The 20,331-nt window shown below is 33.1% G+C and overlaps 1 protein-coding gene across 4 annotated transcripts in view; it reads left to right on the forward strand.

The window, feature by feature from the left end:
- Positions 1 to 20,331, forward strand: part of WDR47 (WD repeat domain 47) — a 76,171-nt gene that overhangs the window by 15,089 nt on the left and 40,751 nt on the right. For 2 of the 4 annotated variants that reach the window (XM_051993166.1, XM_051993167.1), the window contains exons 2-4: positions 9,211 to 9,378; positions 11,707 to 11,790; positions 14,213 to 14,318. In XM_051993166.1, the coding sequence (XP_051849126.1) occupies positions 9,221 to 9,378; positions 11,707 to 11,790; positions 14,213 to 14,318 (348 nt within the window). In that variant the 5' untranslated portion in view covers positions 9,211 to 9,220. The remainder of the gene's footprint in view (positions 1 to 9,210; positions 9,379 to 11,706; positions 11,791 to 14,212; positions 14,319 to 20,331) is intronic. The other 2 variants (XM_051993168.1, XM_051993169.1) reach the window with 1 other exon arrangement.

Consider the following 20,331-nt stretch of genomic DNA (forward strand, 5'->3'; position numbering starts at 1 on the left):
ACTCTTTAGGCATTTAAGAGATATTCCACAATCTGGTACCACTCTATCTTTTCAACATTTTGACATCATTCAACTTTGTGTTCAATTCAAATGTAATTGTCTTTTGCATTCCTGCCGTTTCTATTCCATGTGCTTGGAATCTTTTATCCCCTCTCCTCCTATAGAGACACACACCAGTCTGTCTATTGGTCTCTCTTCCCCCATCACCACCCTTCTCCCCCTCTTTCTCTCTCTCTTCCCATTTCCCTGTCCCTCTTTCTCCCCTTCTTTTCCTCCTCTCTTTCCCTCTTCCTTTCTTTCCTTCTCTGTCTCTTTCCCTCTTCCCTTTTCTCTCTCCTCCCTCTCTCACAAACCCATACTGGTTGACTTCCTAGCTGTTGTTTATAGCTTAAGAATTCAAATTCTACTTTCTTCAGGAAGCTTTTCCTAACCTCTCTTCACTCTCCTTCCTTAAAACTAAGATCTTCTTGACTCAGAGACTGCTCTTTGTAATTACTCCATGTAATCTTTTCAATATATTAACACTGTATTTACCTTTTAAATGTTATGGATGGAGTCTCACTCAGCATAATAATAATAATTCTTCTTACTCCATATTAGTCACTATGTCCCCCAACACTCCAGTAATCATGTTATATTGAAGGAACCTACAGTTGGCATTGATCATGACACCATTTTTTACTGTGGGAGTCTTCTATTATAGGAAAGTAGAGATCATTGCTAATGATTAGAGAAAAAGAACTATTTGAAGCCATGTGGTCTTCAGTGATATAGAATAATTAATTGGTGACATTACAAAGAATCAAGTTACAGTGAACCTCACCAACACAGTTTAATGCCAAATATTTGATTGGTCATAGATTTAATGATGTTGTTGTACAGTCAGACATAAAATATTGACCCTTCACAATAGTGAATTATAATGGCAGGTCTAAGGTTCAAGTGGAGTACAAAAGGAAGTCCTAAAATAAAGTATCTTATAGTCTTCACTAAGATGAAAGAAATTGCTGAAGCTTATCTTAGGAAGACTAGCCCAAGTACTGTTACCACAGTACCATCCTACTTCTGTATTTCCCATCATCAAGCCACCAAAGATGCTGGAACCATTGCTGGTCTCAGGGTGCTCAGTGAGCCAATTGCTGCTGCTATTGCTTATGGCTTGGACAAAAAAGTTGGTGCCAAGAGACGTGTTGATCTTTGACTTTGGACTTAGCATTTTTGATTTCTCCATTCTCTTATGATTGAAGATAACATCTTGAAAACAAACCCATATTTGGGATACCCACTTGGATGAGAGAACACTGACAATCACCTAGTCAACAATTTCATTTCTGAATTCAAGCAAATGTACAAGGACATCAGTGAGAAAAAAGGGCTCTCTGCCAATTGTGCAGCATTGTGAATGTGCAAAATATACCTTCTTTTCCAGTAAGGCCAATATTGAGTTTGGCTCCCTTTATGAAAGAAAGTTTGACTTGTATACCTGTTACCTGTGTATGTTTTGAAGAGCTGAATTCTTGCCTCTTGTGGCACACTGGACCTTGAGGAAAAGATCCTAAGGAATGCCAAAATAGATAAATAACAGATTCATGACCTTATTTTGGTTGGTTGCTCAACTTGGATCCCCCAAATTCAGGAACTTCTGCAGGACTTCTTTAAAAGAATTCCACAAGAATATTAGTCCTGATGCGACTATTGTCTGTGATTTAACTGTCTGGATTCCCATCTTGTTTGGAGATAAACTTGAAAATGCACAATAGGTATTCAATTTTGCAATTGTTACTGTGTCTGGCAAAAAAAGAAAAGTAAAACTTAAAGAGTTCTAAGCTAATTTTTTACCAAGTATTTTATAAGTACATTAATAATGCTTTAATCTTAATTAGCTGTTTGACTTAAATAATACTTGGATAATTAAATATCTTTCAGTTATCTACTTTCATTTTAATTATAATAACAAATTATATGAAATAAAAACGTATAGCTTTATATTTATCCAGCTAGATTATATTCTTTCTAGTTTGTTAGTTAATGTAGGGATATGGTTTTTTTTCCTCTCAGGACTGCTTTATCTGGATCCTAGAAAATTTGGTATTTTTTAGTTATAATTTTCTTCTTTCTTTTTAATTAAAACTTTTTATTTCCAAAACATATGCATGGATAATTTTTCAACATTAACTCTTGCAAAACCTTTTGTTCCATCCCCCCCCTTTTTTTCCCCCCTCCCTAGATGGCAAATAATCCAATATATGTTAAATCATATCATTTTCTTTCACATAATTGCTAATTATCTACAGAACCATTGTGCTGACCTCAATTCTTTTACCCATTTATTTTAAAAAATTTTCTTTTTCTTTCTTTTTCAAAAGATATGCATAAATATTTTTCACCATTCACCTTAGCAAAACCTTGTGTTCCAAATTTTTCCCCTCCCTTCCCCTCATCCATTTCGTTAGACATATGTAATCCAATATATGTTAAACATGTGCAGTTATTCTTTATATATTTCCACAATAATACTGCACAAGAAAAAAATCAGATCAAAAAGGGAAAAAAATGAGAAGGAAAAAGTAAGCAAATAGCAACAAAAAAAGTGATGCCCACTTAATCCTCATAGTCTTCTCTGGGTGCAAATGACTTTCTCTATTACAAGTCCATTGGAACTGGCCTGAATCACTTCACTGTTGAAAAGGGCCATGTCCATCAGAATTGATCATTGTATAATTATCTTGTTGCTGTATACAATGTTCTCTTGGTTCTACTCTACTTGATACTTCACTTAGTATCAGTTCATGTAAGTCTGCCCAGGCCTTTTTGAAATCATCCTGCTGATTGTTTCTTATAGAACAATAATAATCCATAACATTCACATATCATAACTTATTCAGCCATTCTCCATCTGATGGGCATCCACTCAATTTCCAGTATCTTGCTACTACAAAAAGGGCTGCTAAAAACATTTTTGCACATGTGGGTCCTTTTCTATTTTTTATGATCTCTTTGGACTGCAGGCCTAGTAGAGACTGCTGAATCAAAGGATATGCACAGTTTGATTAACCCTTTGGGCATAGTTCCATATTGCTTTCCACAATGGTTGGATCAGTTCACAACTCTACAACAATATGTTAGTGTCCCAGTTTTCCCACATACCTTCCAACATTCATCATTATCTTTTTCTTTCATCTTAGCCAATCTGAGATATGTTGGATCTTTTCCTAAAAGGCTTTTCCACTCATTCTCTTCATTGTTTATCTTCTTATTCTGTCTGTTGTAGACTTTTATTTTCTGATTCATATCCTTAATATTTCCTTAGGCTTTCTTTTTGCCTCTGTTTTCCTCATAGGACTAAAGCTTTTTAAGTGTACACACTTTTGGGTTTCCCCTTTTAAATAGTTTTTGTGTTATTATAGCCTTCTAGATTTTTCCCTTGTCTCCCTTTTTCTGTTGTGATTCACTCTTAGAATTACCATTTCATATAGGTGATAAAGAGGATATATTGCTCAATGACAGGAATTTCCCCTGTGGTGCAGTAGATAGAGCCTATGGCCTGGAGAAATGAAGGACTGAGTTTAAAGTTGGCCTTAGTTACTAACCAACTGTGACCCTAGACAGATTGCTTTATTCCTGTCTGCTTCAGTTTCTTCAAATGAAAAAAATGGGAATAATAATAATAGCATTTACCTCTCAGAAGACCAAATAAGATATGAATTTTAAAGTACTTAGCACAGTGCCTGGCACATAAAATATGATGTTTATGCATTTCAATTGTGCTGACTTTTTGCAATCCCATTTTGGGTTTTCTTGGCAAAAATACTGGAGTGGTTTTTGCCATTTCCTTCTCTTGACAATTCATAGATGAGGAAACTGAAGTGAACAAGGTTAAGTGATTTACCCAGGGTCACACAGTTAGTAATTGTGTGAAGTCACATGTGAACTCATATCTTCCTGACTCTGGACCACATTCTCTATCTACTGTGCCACCTACCTGCTCCCAGGTGTTATACAAATGTTAGCTGCATTATTGTTGCTGCTGCTGCTGCTGTTATTATTGTTATTACTATGATGATGATGTCAATTTCTCTGATTGTACGGTTCATTATTAATCTTTGCTCTCCCTTTGTTATTTTTTTTTTTCCATTTGACTTGCCCTGGGACCATGCCTTTCTACTTTTCTGGATGTCATTTGCCCCTAAGAGCTCTGATTCCCCTTCTTCTGAGACAGGATGAGTGGTTTCTCTAAATAGTAAATATAGATTATAGATTCAATCCATTGTAAGGGTCTCTTCTCCCTTTAGAGGTTAGAGGAATTTGTCAGTGCTACTCTCTCCTATTACCTAAGCTAAACAGAATTTCCCTCTTTGTTTTTTCCTTTTGCCTCCTATACTTTGGTGGGGTGTCTTCCTACAGGAGTTAATTCTTTTCATTGTTAGCCTTTGACTTTAATAGAATGTATCACATATTCTTTTCTCCATTTCCTTCCCTTTGCATGTTTTTTCCATTCTGTAATTTAGTTTCACAAAACAGATACTGATTCACCTTGTAATGGAAGTGTTATAAACTTTAGTTCATAATATTTTTAGAAAGAAATCTCTTAATATTTCTGTGATATTATTTTATTGTTGTTCTTGGTTGTTTTATTTATTTACTTTGTTGTCCAGGGTGTTTGAAAAGCAAATGATTTGTTCAGGTCTTATTTTCTTTTTTAAGAATTCTTCAACATCTTTTTTTCATTTAGGTTTAGGTTTAGTTACATCATTTTCTCCTGTGTTTTCTAGTGGATACAGAATAGTCTTGTGTCATCAGATTTCCCTTATTTTTCCTGGTTGCTTGCAGAATTTGTCTTTTGCTATTGGAATTAATAAATTTAATCACTTTTTGAAGTTTAACAGTTTTTTGTCTTTCCCACTTTTTAAACAGACGCAATCTGTGACACTTTCAAAAGTTCTGGAAGTTCTCTTGTATTATTTCTTGCATTATACTTTTAGGGTTTTTGGCTTATGATATTCTGAGAAGTCTATAATCCTTAAGTTTACTTTATCCTGTTTTGGAGAGCATTGTGTTTTGTTCCTATGGAGAGCATGTTTTCTTTTAATGTTAGTTTTCTGCTTCTGTTTTTCTAGTTTGGCCTTCACTGCAGTGCATTTACATTTTGGTTTTCTTTTGTTGCTGAAATTTGCCTTGTGGATTCAAGTATTTTTGGTGTGCCAATTATTTTTGCTTTGTATGACAAAAATTATTGCTTTCACAATTCTTATTTCTATTTTAAATTATTGAGGAATGTTATCCTGTGGTTCCATGCTCTCTTGGAAATCCATAGGATTCTCCGCATTTTCAGGTGTTGGTTAATTTTCCTTTGTCTTGCAATATTTATTAGTTGATGTCTGGTTTCTTTAAGTTTATCTGGGGGTTGTATTCCTTTCTGTTATTACTAGCTTCCTTGTCAGTTTATTCACTTATACTCAAGGTCTTTCATTGAATTTTCTTTCTCCTGAGAACTTTTAATCATTTCAGTCTTTTCCCCTTACATTCCTCTATATTACTTGCCCTTTGATGATTGTTTTCCTGAGAACTGGATCTAAAAGTTCTCTCAGCCTCCTCCCACACTGGGCAGTTCATGTTTCAGTGGTCCTAGGTGATTTTTTTCTTTTTTTTGATGGAGGAACAGAATTAGCCCTAGTCTGATGCCTAGTTTATGTTTAGTGGAGTGCCACACAACCACAACACGCTGCTAGAAGCTGGTGGGCAGTTAGGGAGAAGGTGCTGAATGAATTCGGAGTTAGGAATTAGAACTGCTTTCCCATTAGTGTTCTTGGTGATCTAGAACAGGGCTTTTTAAACGGTTTCCATTCACAATTCCTTTTCATCACCTGTGTAATTTCTCTTTGACCCCAGCCATATAGGTATATAAAATAGGTATATTTATCTGTCAAATCAAATATTTACAATGTTAATTCACAATGTTACACCCTCCCAATGCAGTCATACAACTCCATGTGAGGTTGTGACATAGTTTAAGAAGCTTTTTTCTAGAGCAAGGAAACAGCAGCAATTGTTTTATCTCTTGGATATAATTAATATTGTGAATAAGTTTGAGAGATTAAGAAGATAAAAGAAAATATGAATTCTTCCAATTGTTGATCACAAAATATTATGACTGGAGAACACATCCCTCACCTCTATAGGATTATAGAAATGACAGTAGTATTATGGAATCCATTATCATTATCATTAAATATGCTCCTTTTCAGAACCACTTCAGTTTTTAGTTACTATTGTAACAATGTTTATTTCATCACTTCATCAAATAATAATTCACTTCATCAAACGTAAATTAAATACCCACAAAGGACCAGGTACTGTGCGAGGTACTGGGGAATACACGAAAACTAAATAGCCTGTGCTTCGGGGCAGTTACATGGCACAGTGGAGAAAGCTCTGGACCTGGAGTCAGGACCGTCTTAGTTTACATCCACAGTGTGATCCTGGGCAAGTGTCATAACCTGTCTATGTCACTTTCTTCTAGTAATACCTTCCTCTAACAGTGGTTGTGAGGATCAAATGAGCTATCTGTAAAGTAGCTATTCTACTACTTGGTAAATGGCTGGCACAGAAGAAGTAGATACTCAATAAATACTTACTCAACTTCATGCTATCAAGCCTGTGTTATTCTCAACTCACTTTCCCTTGCTTGACTTAATCCACTCAATTGTTAGGTCTTGGTAGTTCCACATTAGTTCTCATATTCACACCCCTTCTCTCAATTCATATAACCACCATGTTAGTTCAGGACCTTGTCCTTCTCATTTAGGTAGCCTTCTACTGGGTCTCTTGCCTCAAGTCTCTTCCAACTTCAATCTATTCTCCAGCCAATCAACAAGTATTTTTTAAGTATTTACCATGAGCTAGGCACTGTAATCTCACAGGTCTAGCAGCTAGGAGGATTAGGACTGGGAAAATTCTTGTAGAGAAGTTAGGATTTGAGTTTAGTCTTGAAAAAGTCAGAGATATTGAGAGGCAGAGGTGAAAAGGGAAAGCATTCCAGGAATAGGGTTCTGTCAGCCAATACAAAGGTATGGAGGCAGGAGATTGAATATAGTTTTTGAGAAACAAGTAGGTCATTGTAGCTGTTTCAAAGAGAGGAATGGGGAAGCTAAGGAGATAAAATGTGAGAAGACTGGAAAGGTAGCAGTAGGTTAAATTGTGAAGAGTTTTAAGTGACAAGTAAAAGACTTTGTTTTATCTTGGAGGTATTAGACAGCCACAGTTATGATTTACTGAATTGGGAGATGAAATAGATCTCTTTGGGAGGTTCTGGCCACAATATGGAAAATGGATTGGAGAAATGACCTAAGGGAGACCAATAAGAAGGGTATGGCTATAATCCAGATGAGATATGATTATGGGTTGAACTAGGGTACCAGTTGTAGAAGAGAAGGGGACCTAGAAGAGAGATGTTTTCCTTACCAACAGAGCTAACTATGTCATTCTATGTCACTCCCCTTCTTAATTTTCTGTGGCTCCCTCTTGCTTCTATGTAAGCTCTTCCATTTGGCTTTTACAGCCTTTTTTTTTTTTTTTTTTTTTTTTTTTTTTTTTGCTTAAACAGTCCTACTTTATTTTTTTTCATTTTGAAAAAAATTTCTTTACAACATTATCCCTTGCACTCACTTTTACAGCCTTTTTACAACCTGGTCTTAACCTATCTATCTAGCTTTATTATATATTACTCTCCTTATGTCATGTTATAATCCAGTCAAACTAGACTTCTCTCTGCTCTCTATATATGAATATTCTGTCTCTGATTGCATTTATTCCTCACCTCTATCTCATAGATTCCTCCACTTCCCTCAAAACTCAGGCCAAATGTTACCTCTTTCATAAAACCTTTTGTTATAGCTTTTTGTTTTGCTAGTGCTGCCCTCCTTTTGAAATATATTTATATATTCTATATATATTTTTATTCTATACATACATATTTATATACATAAACAAATTTGTTTCCCCAGTAGAATTTAAGCTTCTTGAAAGCCAACATTATTTCACTTTTTTGTTTTTACATGCTTAGTATCTAGCATAGTACTTGGCATGTAGTGGTAGGAACTTAATAAATTCTTAATTAGAAAAAATTCATCCACACTATAAAATTTTTTGAGTTGATAACTGGAAAGTCATTCCTGTACAGAATGGACCTCATGCTGTCCCTAAGCACTGACCTGGGCTGGGGGAGTGGAGGGAAAGTAGTTATTGACCTTGTTGTCCTTTGTTTTTGAGGAGGACTAGTGACAAAATGGGGTAATGTCCTTTCAGGGAGATTCAGAAGTTAGGGTCTCTGGCAGTCCCCTTTCTCTCTTCTCTTCCCCCCTTCCACTGGGCCCTTAATACTCTCTCTCCTCAAAGATCTAGAGGCATGGCCATGCTAGAGACCTGGATTTGGTCACAAAGCTCAAAAAGATCCCAGATCTGGGCTGGGCTGGACAAAATGATGGTTGAGGGAATTTCAGTGGTCCTGAGAGGCTAGGGTCCCAAGGGGCCACTTTATATATTCTCATCATGATTTTTCAGTTGATTCTGTTAAAATTTAGTTAGTTTAATTTTTATGTAATGTTATTCCATGCTTCCCATATGTGGTATCTTCTGATTCCTGTATGAAATATTCATGATATAGAAATGTGAGAATTTCTGTGTGAGTCTACAAGGCTTTGGCCTCTTTTATTCTCAACTTTACAACTATATTTTTCAACATATTTTTTTCACCTATTTCACTTATGGCCATCAAAGAGGTCATTCAAGTTAAAAAATTATTTGATACTTCCAATTGGCAATATTTACGTGATGAAAGTTTGCCTATCTTTATTCCTATCTTGGCTCCCAAGCTTCAGACCCACATGTAAATAGTCTATAGGATCATAGTCCTGCCATCATTTCAAATCCTATATATGTAAACTGACTTCAACCTAGTTTGACCCTTAAATAAATGATTATAATTTAGATTATAAATTCATAGTTGTATAGGCAATAAACAGTTGAATAGGCAATGTTTATTTTTTGTAACTATTTAATTTGGATAAATTGATAGTTTAAAATAATATAAATTTTAAAAGCTGTGATTTTGTTAGTACACAACTGTTCTGTTATATACAGAAACTATACAGTGTAACTTAGAAATAAAAACTAGAACATTACTTTGTCTCTGATTTTCCTTTTGTTGTATAGGCTATCAACAATGACTGCTGAAGAAACAGTAAATGTGAAAGAAGTTGAAATTATCAAGTTAATTTTAGACTTTCTGAATTCAAAGAAACTTCATATCAGTATGTTGGCTCTTGAGAAGGAAAGTGGAGTCATAAATGGCCTATTTTCAGATGACATGCTTTTTCTGAGGTATGTATGTCTTTATTAATCTCTCAGATTTTAATCTTTGTCAAAGAAATATCTTAAGAATTAATGAATTTATAAGCATGAGGTATTCATTTTCATAAAGTATTAAATGCAGAAGGGACCTTAGAGATAAATTAACTCTCCAATTTTGCAGATGAGGAAATTTATACTGTTCAAGGATACATGCATGCTTATTTTACTAATAATTATACTATATTTACTAATACTAGATAGCTGTTTGTTGTTGTATGATAAATTTGGCTTTCATAGGTGTTTTGGACATCATTTTATTATAGTACAGTATAATTACTGATATTCATAATAATCTCAAGTCATTAAAGAAATCTTATATTTTTCCTAAGACACACAGAATTGCAATATATTTTATAAAGATTTTTATCCAAAATTGTTTTCCCTAATAGTTACTTTGCTATAGAAGATGATTCATTTCATGATGATAACAGTTGATAAAAACAGCCAACATTTAGAGGGTACTTTTAAGTTTTCTAAAGTCCTTATGGTGAACTTTATGGGAGGACTTAACTAGAACCACACAGACATGGATGGGAGTGCAAGCGGTCATGGAGGGAATATCCAAATTATCACAAACCATTTGAATTGAGTTAGAGCAAAATGTTTTTACCTACATTATCTCATTTGATCAGTTAACCAAGATATGAAAATCTATGTGAGCTATATCTAATGCGATATTTGTGATGGAACTTAGGGGAAATATATCTCTAGGAATTATGAAGAACAGACATTATTGCTAGATTGATAATTTAATTGTATCTTTGAAAGCCCAACAGGGAGATTTAACCCAGAAACCAGAGTCACCTAGAGGTAAAAAATAAGCTATTCTTGAATTAAATGGGAAAAAAAAGAGCTCATAATTCTACATTAAATTGGACTTTCTACTTTGAATACATTTGAATCGGGAAAGTTACTTGACCTCTATTGGCCTCATTTTCCTTAGTCTCAAAGATCCTATATTCTTAATTGTCTGTTTTTTAGGAAATTGGATTCAAAAACATCTTGTACTTTGTAGCTTGAAAAGCCTTAACTGTGGATTGTCCTTTCTGAGGAACAAATAGTAATACTTTAAAATCTTTGTTGTTTGTTAGCAATTTTTTTAAAAACTAAGATTATTTGTATTTTCATACATGGCATCTAATGAACACACAAGTCTAGGGAGTCTAGTTAAAGTTACAGTTCAGTAATACTTTGCCAAAGCAATCAGTACCTGTGGGTTCTTTTTCCTATGAAGCTCTGATTCTCAAGCCATTGTACCCCAGATGTAAGAAGATGAAGACATTTAAGCCTCCGTAAAGCCTTTGCCAGCCCCTAAATGGATAGGTGTCAAAGATACATAGATCAAAGGTTTAGAAGAATATTGTAAGTCTCAAATAAGTGAGAGAATTTGTTACACAAAATTGCTGGCATGGCAGAAAATGATAAAATTATTTTTCTAGAGGTTTAGGCTTATATGTTTCTTAAAATATGGCCCAACAGTTGGCTCCTCTGTGGATTCCAAGATAACAGTCATTTATGTACTTCTCTGAGTTGAGATATAAACAGCACTATTCAGTATCAGTTCACACCATGGCGAGTCTTTTTTAATAGTACTGAATCTCAGATGGGGCAACAATATGGCAGAGGCAGATCCTCATTTGAAAGTCATCTATTTGTAAGTGAGGATCAGACTACCAGTTATCTTTCTCTGTCTTCTGGCTGGGACAATCATAGCTCATCTGGATGTAGTTTTTGTGTACAAGTAGACCCTGGAGCATGAAACAAGTGGGGATTATCTGATATCTAAATATATTCTAATTCAATTCAAAACATTTATTAAATGCCTCTTTTGTCAGAACATCATTAGGTGAGGATGAGGCAAAAAGTTTAGATGAAATATAGTTTCTACTTTCATGAGTTTATATTCTACCAGAGGGATGTGACATACTCAAATGATGATAATAATAATAATACAAAATAATACATAAATCTATAAAAGAAGTACAAAGTACTAAGAGCATAATATGTACATTGGAAGCAGCTTTTACTAAAGGATTATTAGTAAGAATTACTATTTCCATAGTTTATGATTTTTAAAAAGTGCCCACATTTTAAAATTATCATGAAAAGACTTGAGTTTTACTTCATCTTCTTGTAGCAGAAGACATGCTAATTTTATTATCTGACTTAGCAAAGTATTAACTTCATAAAGTCATCTTGCCACTTTTTCTATTTTTAAATATTTCAAGTAAAATTTGTAAATGTTGATTACTGAAATAAATATGTGAATGTTTAATTTTTTAAAAAAAATTCATATAGACAGCTAATTCTTGATGGCCAATGGGATGAAGTTCTTCAATTCATTCAGCCCCTAGAATGTATGGAAAAATTTGACACAAAAAGGTAAGATTTAATAAAAAATTTTGTAATTGATCTTTGATAATTGTTTAGCTTCCTCAAACCACTCCTTTCCTTCCCTCCCTGCCAAACAGGATCAAGCTTATTCTAGAAATGAGTCCTAACTTTTGAGTTTGAATATTCTTAGAGGACAAATCTTATTTTAAAATAATACTTTACCAGTTTTTGTACTGTACACATAAGAGTATTTAATCAATGATGTTGCTATCTAAAAATACAGCTTGTTTCATAGTGTTTATCTAGAATAGCTATTGTTCCTTCATTCTAAAGTAGCTGGTGAAATATTGTTTAGTTTATTAAGCTCTCCCTGAGCTGATATAATTTATTATTGCACCCCAAACTGGACTTGCTCTGTGTCATTGGGAGCAAGACAGGCTCCAGCCAAACTATACCAGGTTGGGGTAATGCTTATACAACTGGAGTCTTTTGCAAATAAGCAGAACCTCCTGTCTTCGTAGTCTAGCAGTTTCCAAGGGAAAAGAATGAGGCTTTTGCCATCACCTCGCTCCTCCTGGGGAGTAATCTTGTCTTGTTTTCCCACTTTTGCTACACCTTTCCCCTCCCATTTCACATCTCTTCCTGGTGTCCCCTTCTCCTTTTGTCCTGCTATTACAAAAATATAAATTTCTTACTGGGAACCTTTTGGATTCCACATGTATTTTCATTTCTCTTATAATAAATCTGGTTTTCACATAAGGCTCATGATTTTATGATTTTTTGATACTTCTTAGAAGTTCTAAGGTAGCAATCAAATGCTTAGGTGTAAGCTTAACCACATAGTTCCAAAATTTGGATTTGGTTGAGAGGATAGTTGGGCCAGATCATTATTGCATGAGAGTAAATATTACCCATAAAGTATTGGACAAATAAGGAAGAAAGTGGTTTTTCTGATCTCTAGTAGAATAGTTAGCAGTATGACTTCAGGATTATAGACTGTCCACTATAAAGTTTTATCTTGAATTATGTAATATCTTCCTTTGGAGAAATGGATAGGTCATTAGTTTAATGAGATAGTGATAGAACTGTGGATTCACTTCTTTGAATTGGACAACATGGGAGAAATCCCTGGAACAAAAATTTTCTCTATAAAAGTAAAATGTAAAAGGATCAATGAATGATCTATTGCAGTACTATGTTTGAAAAGAATAGGTAAAAAGGGGGTTGGACTATTATTCACTTAAGACTGGAGGAGATTCAATCTATTGGCAGTTTTTTTTTTTTTTTAAACGAGACGAATAAAAAAATGGTTAAAGATGAAAAAGAATTTGGCATATATAGATTAAGAAGACTATTACAAGAACAGGGATGGGAACAGATATTATTTGGGGTTGGAGATTTGGGAGAGAGGGGACTCAATATGGGAATTTCAGGCTAAGTAATAAAGTAATACAATCACATAATCTACACTAAATATATATTTTTACATGTTTTGGATTACTTGTAATTAACTATTAAATCCAAGATTGCTTGAAATTGGTAAAGGAAAAAAAGTGTGATACTTAGAAGCTTTAAGCATTTTAAGGTAGCAGCATTTGGTATGCAGATTCCTCATCTTTAGAGATTAGGAGATTTGCAATACCAATTTTAAAAACAGTAATAATACTATTTGTTTTTATTTTTATTGGCTGTTGACATATCTTGAGAGTACTCCTTTAACTGAAGGGAAAATTTGGAAGAGGGGACAAGTAAAAGTATCTAATTCCTGAGAAGAGAACAAATAAGAAATCTTTTTTTTTTTTCTTTAAAGTATGTGAAATTTTAAAAACTTAAAATTTCCTAGTAAAGAAAAATGTCCTTTTCAAATTCTACCCTGTATTGAAAGTTGCAATTTTTAATGACTGCTTTGCCATTCCATGTTTATTTTTCTGAAAAGTAATTTTCTCATTCCTATTAGCATCATTGTCATCTCTTGAGAAAATGGTCCTTATTAGATCTTGCTCAGGCTTATAATTAAGGAAAAAAATTGTGATTTTTGAACTCTTGTAGACTTTCTTTAAGATACATTTTTGTATTGCTTAACATTTTTAGGAAAACTTTTTATTCAGAGTTTATTTTGGAGATTAAGAGAGTCCTCCCTCAAATATGATGTCATTATTAATACTAGCAAAAATCACTGTTGTTGATTAGTGCTTGAGAATTAAAAAGAAACATAGAGGACTTCTAAATTAAATTCAATAACTTTTAGGCAATTCTATTTGTCAAATATTTCTTTGAATCCTTTAAATATCCTTTAAATACAAGTCTATTTAAAGAAATCATTAATCTCCTTCCATTTTATTTTATTTTTTTAAAAACATGGCTTCTATAGCTTCAGAGACTTTTTTTTTCATATTTGGAATTAGTAGATAGATGTTCCCCACAGTCATTAAAAATGATTTTTAGTGTATCATACTTTTTTTGTTTACAGGTTTCGCTATATCATTCTGAAACAAAAATTTTTAGAAGCCTTGTGTGTAAACAATGCAATGTCAGCAGAAGATGAACCTCAGCATGTAAGACTTTTATTTCTGAAGGTTTGCACTACGGTCTTATCTTTTGGGGTTTTGTTTATCAGTTTATCAATAGTATCAGTTTTAATACCCACCAACATAGTTCTGAAGTGGTATCTAGAAGCTGCCAAAAGGTTTGTCAAGATTACCAGTAATGCTAGTTTCTGCAGTGATTCTTATTAGAGATAGGTTCATTAAAATTTAATTTAACAAATATTTATTAAATGCTTAATATAAGGATGGCACTGAAAATTCAAAGATAAAAATGAAACTATATTTACACTTAAAAATTGTAAAAGATATATACAAATAATGCAACATATAATCAATGTTATGAAAGTGGCATAAACAACATGCTATACAAGTTCATAGGTAGAAAGGTCACTTCTAAGATGATCAAGATAGACTTCTTGAGGAACATAACAATTGAGGTAAGTTGATGATGTATAGAAATCCATTAATGGAAATAGAAGGGAGAAGGCATCATAGAGTATAGATATATGATGAATAAAGGTTCAAAGGGCCAGGAAAAAAATCCAAGGCATATTTAAGGAATGATGAATAGTTGTTTTTAACTGGAGCATAGTGTACATTAAAGGGAGCAATGGTTAGGTCATATCCTAGTGAACTTTAAATACCAGATAAAGAGACTAGAACTTTATTTGGTAGACAGTAGGAATCATTGGAAACATTTTTTAAAAGTTGTGTGACACCAGAACTGTGGTTTTAGATGATAATCTACTGTGGGATAAATTTTGGGGGAGGAAGGCTAGAGATCATTGACTTTCATTACATTGGCTTTCATATCATTCTGTGTGTCTCCAGTATCATTTATGCTATTAACAGATTAATATTTTTTATCTCCTTGCTTTCATCAATTTATTTTTCTATTTAAAAACCTTTAGTTTGTTCTCTTTTCCTATAGTTCAGAAACCAAATTTCTTAATCTTTTCAAAAAGTCAGCTAAGTAGTGCAGTATATGGGGCTTTGAATTTGGACTGAGAGAGACCTGGATTCAAATTTAGCCCCAGAATTTTATTATGAGCAATGTATGATACTGGGCAAGCAGCCTAACCTTTGTCTGCCTCAGTTTTCTCATTGTAAAAGTAGGGATAACAATGGTACCTACTTGTAGGGTTGTTGTGAGGATCAAATGAGATTACATTTATATAGTACTTTGTAAATTTTATAATTAGCACTATATAAATGCTAGCTGTTGTTACTTATTTTTATCTGACATACAAAGTCTGCTTTAATATGACTGCTATGATCTGCTATGACTCCTACTTATTTTTACCATATTATCTCTTACTATTTCCCTACATGAACTATTTAGGTAAATTTCCCTTCTCATTTTTTCTCAAACATACTTTGTGCTTGTCCATTTTTCACCTCCTGTGATACAGTTCTCCATCTTGCCATATGAAAAATCAACCCATAGCAGATTTTATATTTTATAGAAGTTTCATTCTATTTTAATATTTTTATTAATACAGTTCTTAAAATTAAAAAAGGTCCCTGAAAACATTTGAATAACACAGAAGAGAAATGCAAATTATTTCATGTACACCTGTTTAATTTTATTATTTACCATCTCTTAGAAGAAAGAAAGGCTATATTCCTTAATCTTATCAAGGTGATATATGAATTTTGTCTCTATTGACAGTTGTAGTCAATATTTTTATTTTTTCTTTCCTCTGCATCATTTCATATTTTCCAACATTTCTTAGAATTCTTTATAGTCACTTTCATAATTGTACATTAATATTCCATTATAATCTAATGATAAAATCTATTCCTCTATTCTCGTTAGACACATACTTTGTAATTTTCTTTTGTAACTATTGTAACTATTACAAATAGTGCTTCTATGAACTTTTTCTTTCATTTCTTTAATTTTTATTTTAATAGTATTTTATTTTTTCAAATACATGCAAAGATAGTTTTCAATATTCACCTTTGCAAAACCTTAGGTTCCAAATTTTTCTCCCTCTCCCTACTCCCATCCCCCAAGACAGCAAGAAGTCCAGTATAGGTTAAACAAGTGCAATTCTAAACACATTTCTGTTTGTCGTGCTGTGCAAGAATAATCAGATCAAAAGGGAAATAACATGAGAGAATGAAACAACAACAACAAAAGATGAAAATACAATGCTTTCATCTACATTCAGTCTCCATAGTTTTCTCTCTCTATGTGGCTGGCACTTTACATCATAAATCTATTGAAACTGCCTTGAATCACCTACATTGTTGAAAAGAGCCAAGTCCATCACGGTTGATCATCACATGATCTTCTTGTTACTGTGTACAGTGTTGTCTTGGTTCTGTTCACTTCACTTAGCATAAGTTCATATAAGTCTTTCCAGGCTTTTCTGAAATCAGCCTGCTCATCATTTCTTATGGAACAATACTATTCCATTACATTTGTTTATCATAACTTATTTAGTCATTCCCCAGCTGATGTGTATGTCCTCAATTTTCACTTCCTTGATACTACAAAAAGCTATGTTCCTATGAACTTTCAAAAAAATATTCTTTTGAAAATTTCTTTAGGGTATAAACATAATAGTAGAATCAGTCAGTCAAAATTTTCATCTTTTATCATCTTCTGTTTTGAGGAGTATAAGGCAGTAACCCTGAATTGTGTTCATTTGAATTTCTCTATTGATTACTGATATTAATTTTGAACACTTTTCCTAATGTCTTTATGTCACGTTCAAAAAGTATTCCTCTAAAACTTTTGACTGTGTTATTTTTGGATCCCACATTTTTATCATAGGCATTTAATGCAAATATATTCTTATTGTGGCTCTATTGCTTTCTTAATTCCTTATATGATATATGTATATTATATTACATTCTTTACGAGTGTTTTAAAAAAACTTTAAAGGTGTTGTTTGTGCAGTTGTATTGTGAATAAAGCTATGATAATGTCAAGTTAAAGAAAAGGAAACCTACTCATGTGGCAATCATTATAATATGTATTGTAATCATTTGTATTTCACTTATTTCTCTTATTATACTGTAAGCTTCTAGATGGTAGAAATTGTATTTTAGGTCTCTTTGTATTCTCTGTGTCTCCTAGTATAATTCCTTGAACATAAAAGGTGATCAAAAAATATTTATAGCCTGAAGAAGGAACTTAAAGTATAATTACACCTCAACTATCTGTGCTAATGAGGGAAATAATGTCATAGATAGTCCAAAAATAGCAAAAAAATTTAAAAGATAAAATTTTGTAGTGTATTTTTCCTCCTTAAATTGAATGTCTTCTCTTTGATTTTTAGAAATTTACTTTATTAATTTCTTATTTTGTTTGAACCCAACTCAAGAGGAAGTATGTTATATGGTTTCTATCTTTACTGATTCCCTTTTCCTTATACTGTATTAAAATGAATTCACATTACTTTCAAACTAAATAGATTAAATTTTCTCTTTTCTCTTGTTTGCTTTATATCCTTTTTAGAGATTAGCAGAGAATCTGTTTTATTAGGGCTTTTTTTGTTGAAGATTTTGCTCATTATAGAGTCTTATCTCTATTGTACAATAGTTTTTTTTTTCCTTTAATGTTTCCATTGGACTAATTCTCTATTAAAGTGAATATAAACAAGTAACAAAAACATGAACAGATATTTAGATGAGATGTTCCAAAAATCTAAAGTGAGGTAATAATTTGATCATATATAGGTGATTATTTTTTTTTTAATTCTCTGCAGATTTTTCTATTTTAACCTTTCAACCTTTCTCAGCCAGTTGTATTTATTACAATATCAATTTGGGAAAAGTTTGATGCTGAGGCATAGAAAGGGTTGAGTATAAAAACAGGTATATCCTGAGTACTGACACACAATTTATGATCATATTACACCTCTGAACATATTCCTCCCTACTTCATTTTTCAGAAAATATTCACTGAGACCTAACGACTTTCCCTCAACCACTTTATTCCTGATTAAGGCCATCATATATAAACCTATGCTATGCCTCTATCTTTTACCATCAGTTTAATTTATTCTTTCTTAGGTAATCTTTCTCACATCCTCTTTAACCTTCTTCTGTTTTCCCCTCTCTTCCAACTTTTTTCTGTTTCCCAGCTTAATTATCTCTTGCTTTGTATAGCCTTCAAGAATCTACACTAGGACATTGCAGTAGGATTTTAGTGGAGAGAGTTCTGACACTATAATCAGGACACTTTGGTCCTATATGTAATTCCCTTTCTCTTGTAATTTCACTGGCAGGTTGGCTCTCCCAGAAGTCATCTGGTACTTAAGTTTTAAGCAGGAAGGGTACCCTTTTGGATATCCATTCCTACTGTTGTAGATCTCAAGTCCCAATGGTGTACTTCCCTTACCAATGATTCTGGTAACCATTTAGCTCTTAGCTAAGGCTTTAGCTTAAAGGTAAATTAATAGCTACAAAACATTTACTCCCCAAACTAGACTCACAATTTTTAAAAAATTTACTCAGCATTGTGTAGTTAGGTACACATGTAGAGGTTATAAATTTTCAAAATAGTTTTCAGCTACAGCATTGAAGGACCCTGATGGTCTTTTTTTCTTCATGGAGTTTTCTCATATCTCAGTCCTTATCACAGCTTCTTTGTTGAGTGATGTTTTTACTTCAAGGGTTAGTGATTTTTTCTTTGTGAGTAGTCACTCTTCTGCTTTAGATCATGGCTGACATATGACTTAGTTGTCACTTATGAACCTACAGTAGTAGGTAGAAAATTTATCATCCCGAAGTCAAGTTGATGATTAGTTTTTCTCAGAGTGGCAAGTCTAATCCTTGGACAACAGCTGGAATAGTTGGTCTTCAGGCCTGTACCTGGAATCTTTCTATTTTGGTAGGGTCTGCCAGAGTTCATTCTATTGTAATTCATCATTTTGAATCCAAAGTCACTTCTGTATTATGACAAGGTATCAGATGAAGACTTTAGTAGAATATCAGTCCATTACTGTAGATTGCTTTTTTAAAGGTTTAAATTATATAACAAATCACATAGATGTTTTTTTTTTTTTTTTAGGGTTTAAACAAAAAAAGAAAGGCTTATAATAGAATGATTATATCATGTGGTGTAGTGAAAAGAGCACTGATCTCTGGGAGATATGAGATTCTAGCCTTGACTTTGTCATTGATTAAACTGTGTGTGACCTTGAGTAAGCCATTGATTTGGTTTTTTAGGCTCCATTCTCCTTAATTGTAAATGAAGGGACTGAACATGGGTGGATTCTAAAGTCTCTGCTATCTCTAAATTCTCTCTCATTTTGTTTCTTCCTTCAAGAACAAGGAAAATTTTTATGAATATGTGAATAGATATCTAGTTCAATTTAGAAGCTGTTAAGGCCAAAGTAGGTAGTGGGCTTATATTCAAATGGATTTGTAATTTCATTAGTTTGAATGTTCTCCAACAATACCGATTTCAGTGCATCTTTTCCTTTCCTCCTGTGTGACTCTTAAACACTCTTTTCATAAATTCACTCCAAGGGGTCCTTTTAACACAATACTTATCTCAGTTTCTCTCGATATCATAAGGGTAATATCATTAGATCCCTCTGTCAGTAATTCTTCATCCTCACAATGTGACCAGGCCATCATCTCTCCTCTTATATGATGCCATCTTTTGCTCTTGATCTTTTTTGATGTTCTGCATATATTATATGTTAAACTTGCTCATATCTGCCATGTCATGCCTTTTCATTTTCCTCTGTATGATATTTATTTTTAATTCTCTAGAAATAATTGAAGTTCATGTTATGCTATGGTATGGCAACATATGGTAGAATGTTAATATTATAAAGATAGTCTTTTGCTTTCAGGAAAAACTTAGAGCCTTAAAGGAGTTTTCCCAAAGATAATTCACTCTTCCTTTCTCCTATTCAGTTCCAAACCTAATATGTGTGATCTGCACTAGATATAGACACTGTGGCATTTTAAAAATTCTGAGAGAAATAAGTTCTAGATAGTTTAATCATTTTATTAACAACTCCAACATTTTAATAAAAGGATGGTCATTTGACTGTCTCTTTTAGACCAAAGA

Source organism: Antechinus flavipes, chromosome 4 (assembly GCF_016432865.1).
Source record: "Antechinus flavipes isolate AdamAnt ecotype Samford, QLD, Australia chromosome 4, AdamAnt_v2, whole genome shotgun sequence".
Lineage (NCBI taxonomy): Eukaryota > Metazoa > Chordata > Mammalia > Dasyuromorphia > Dasyuridae > Antechinus > Antechinus flavipes.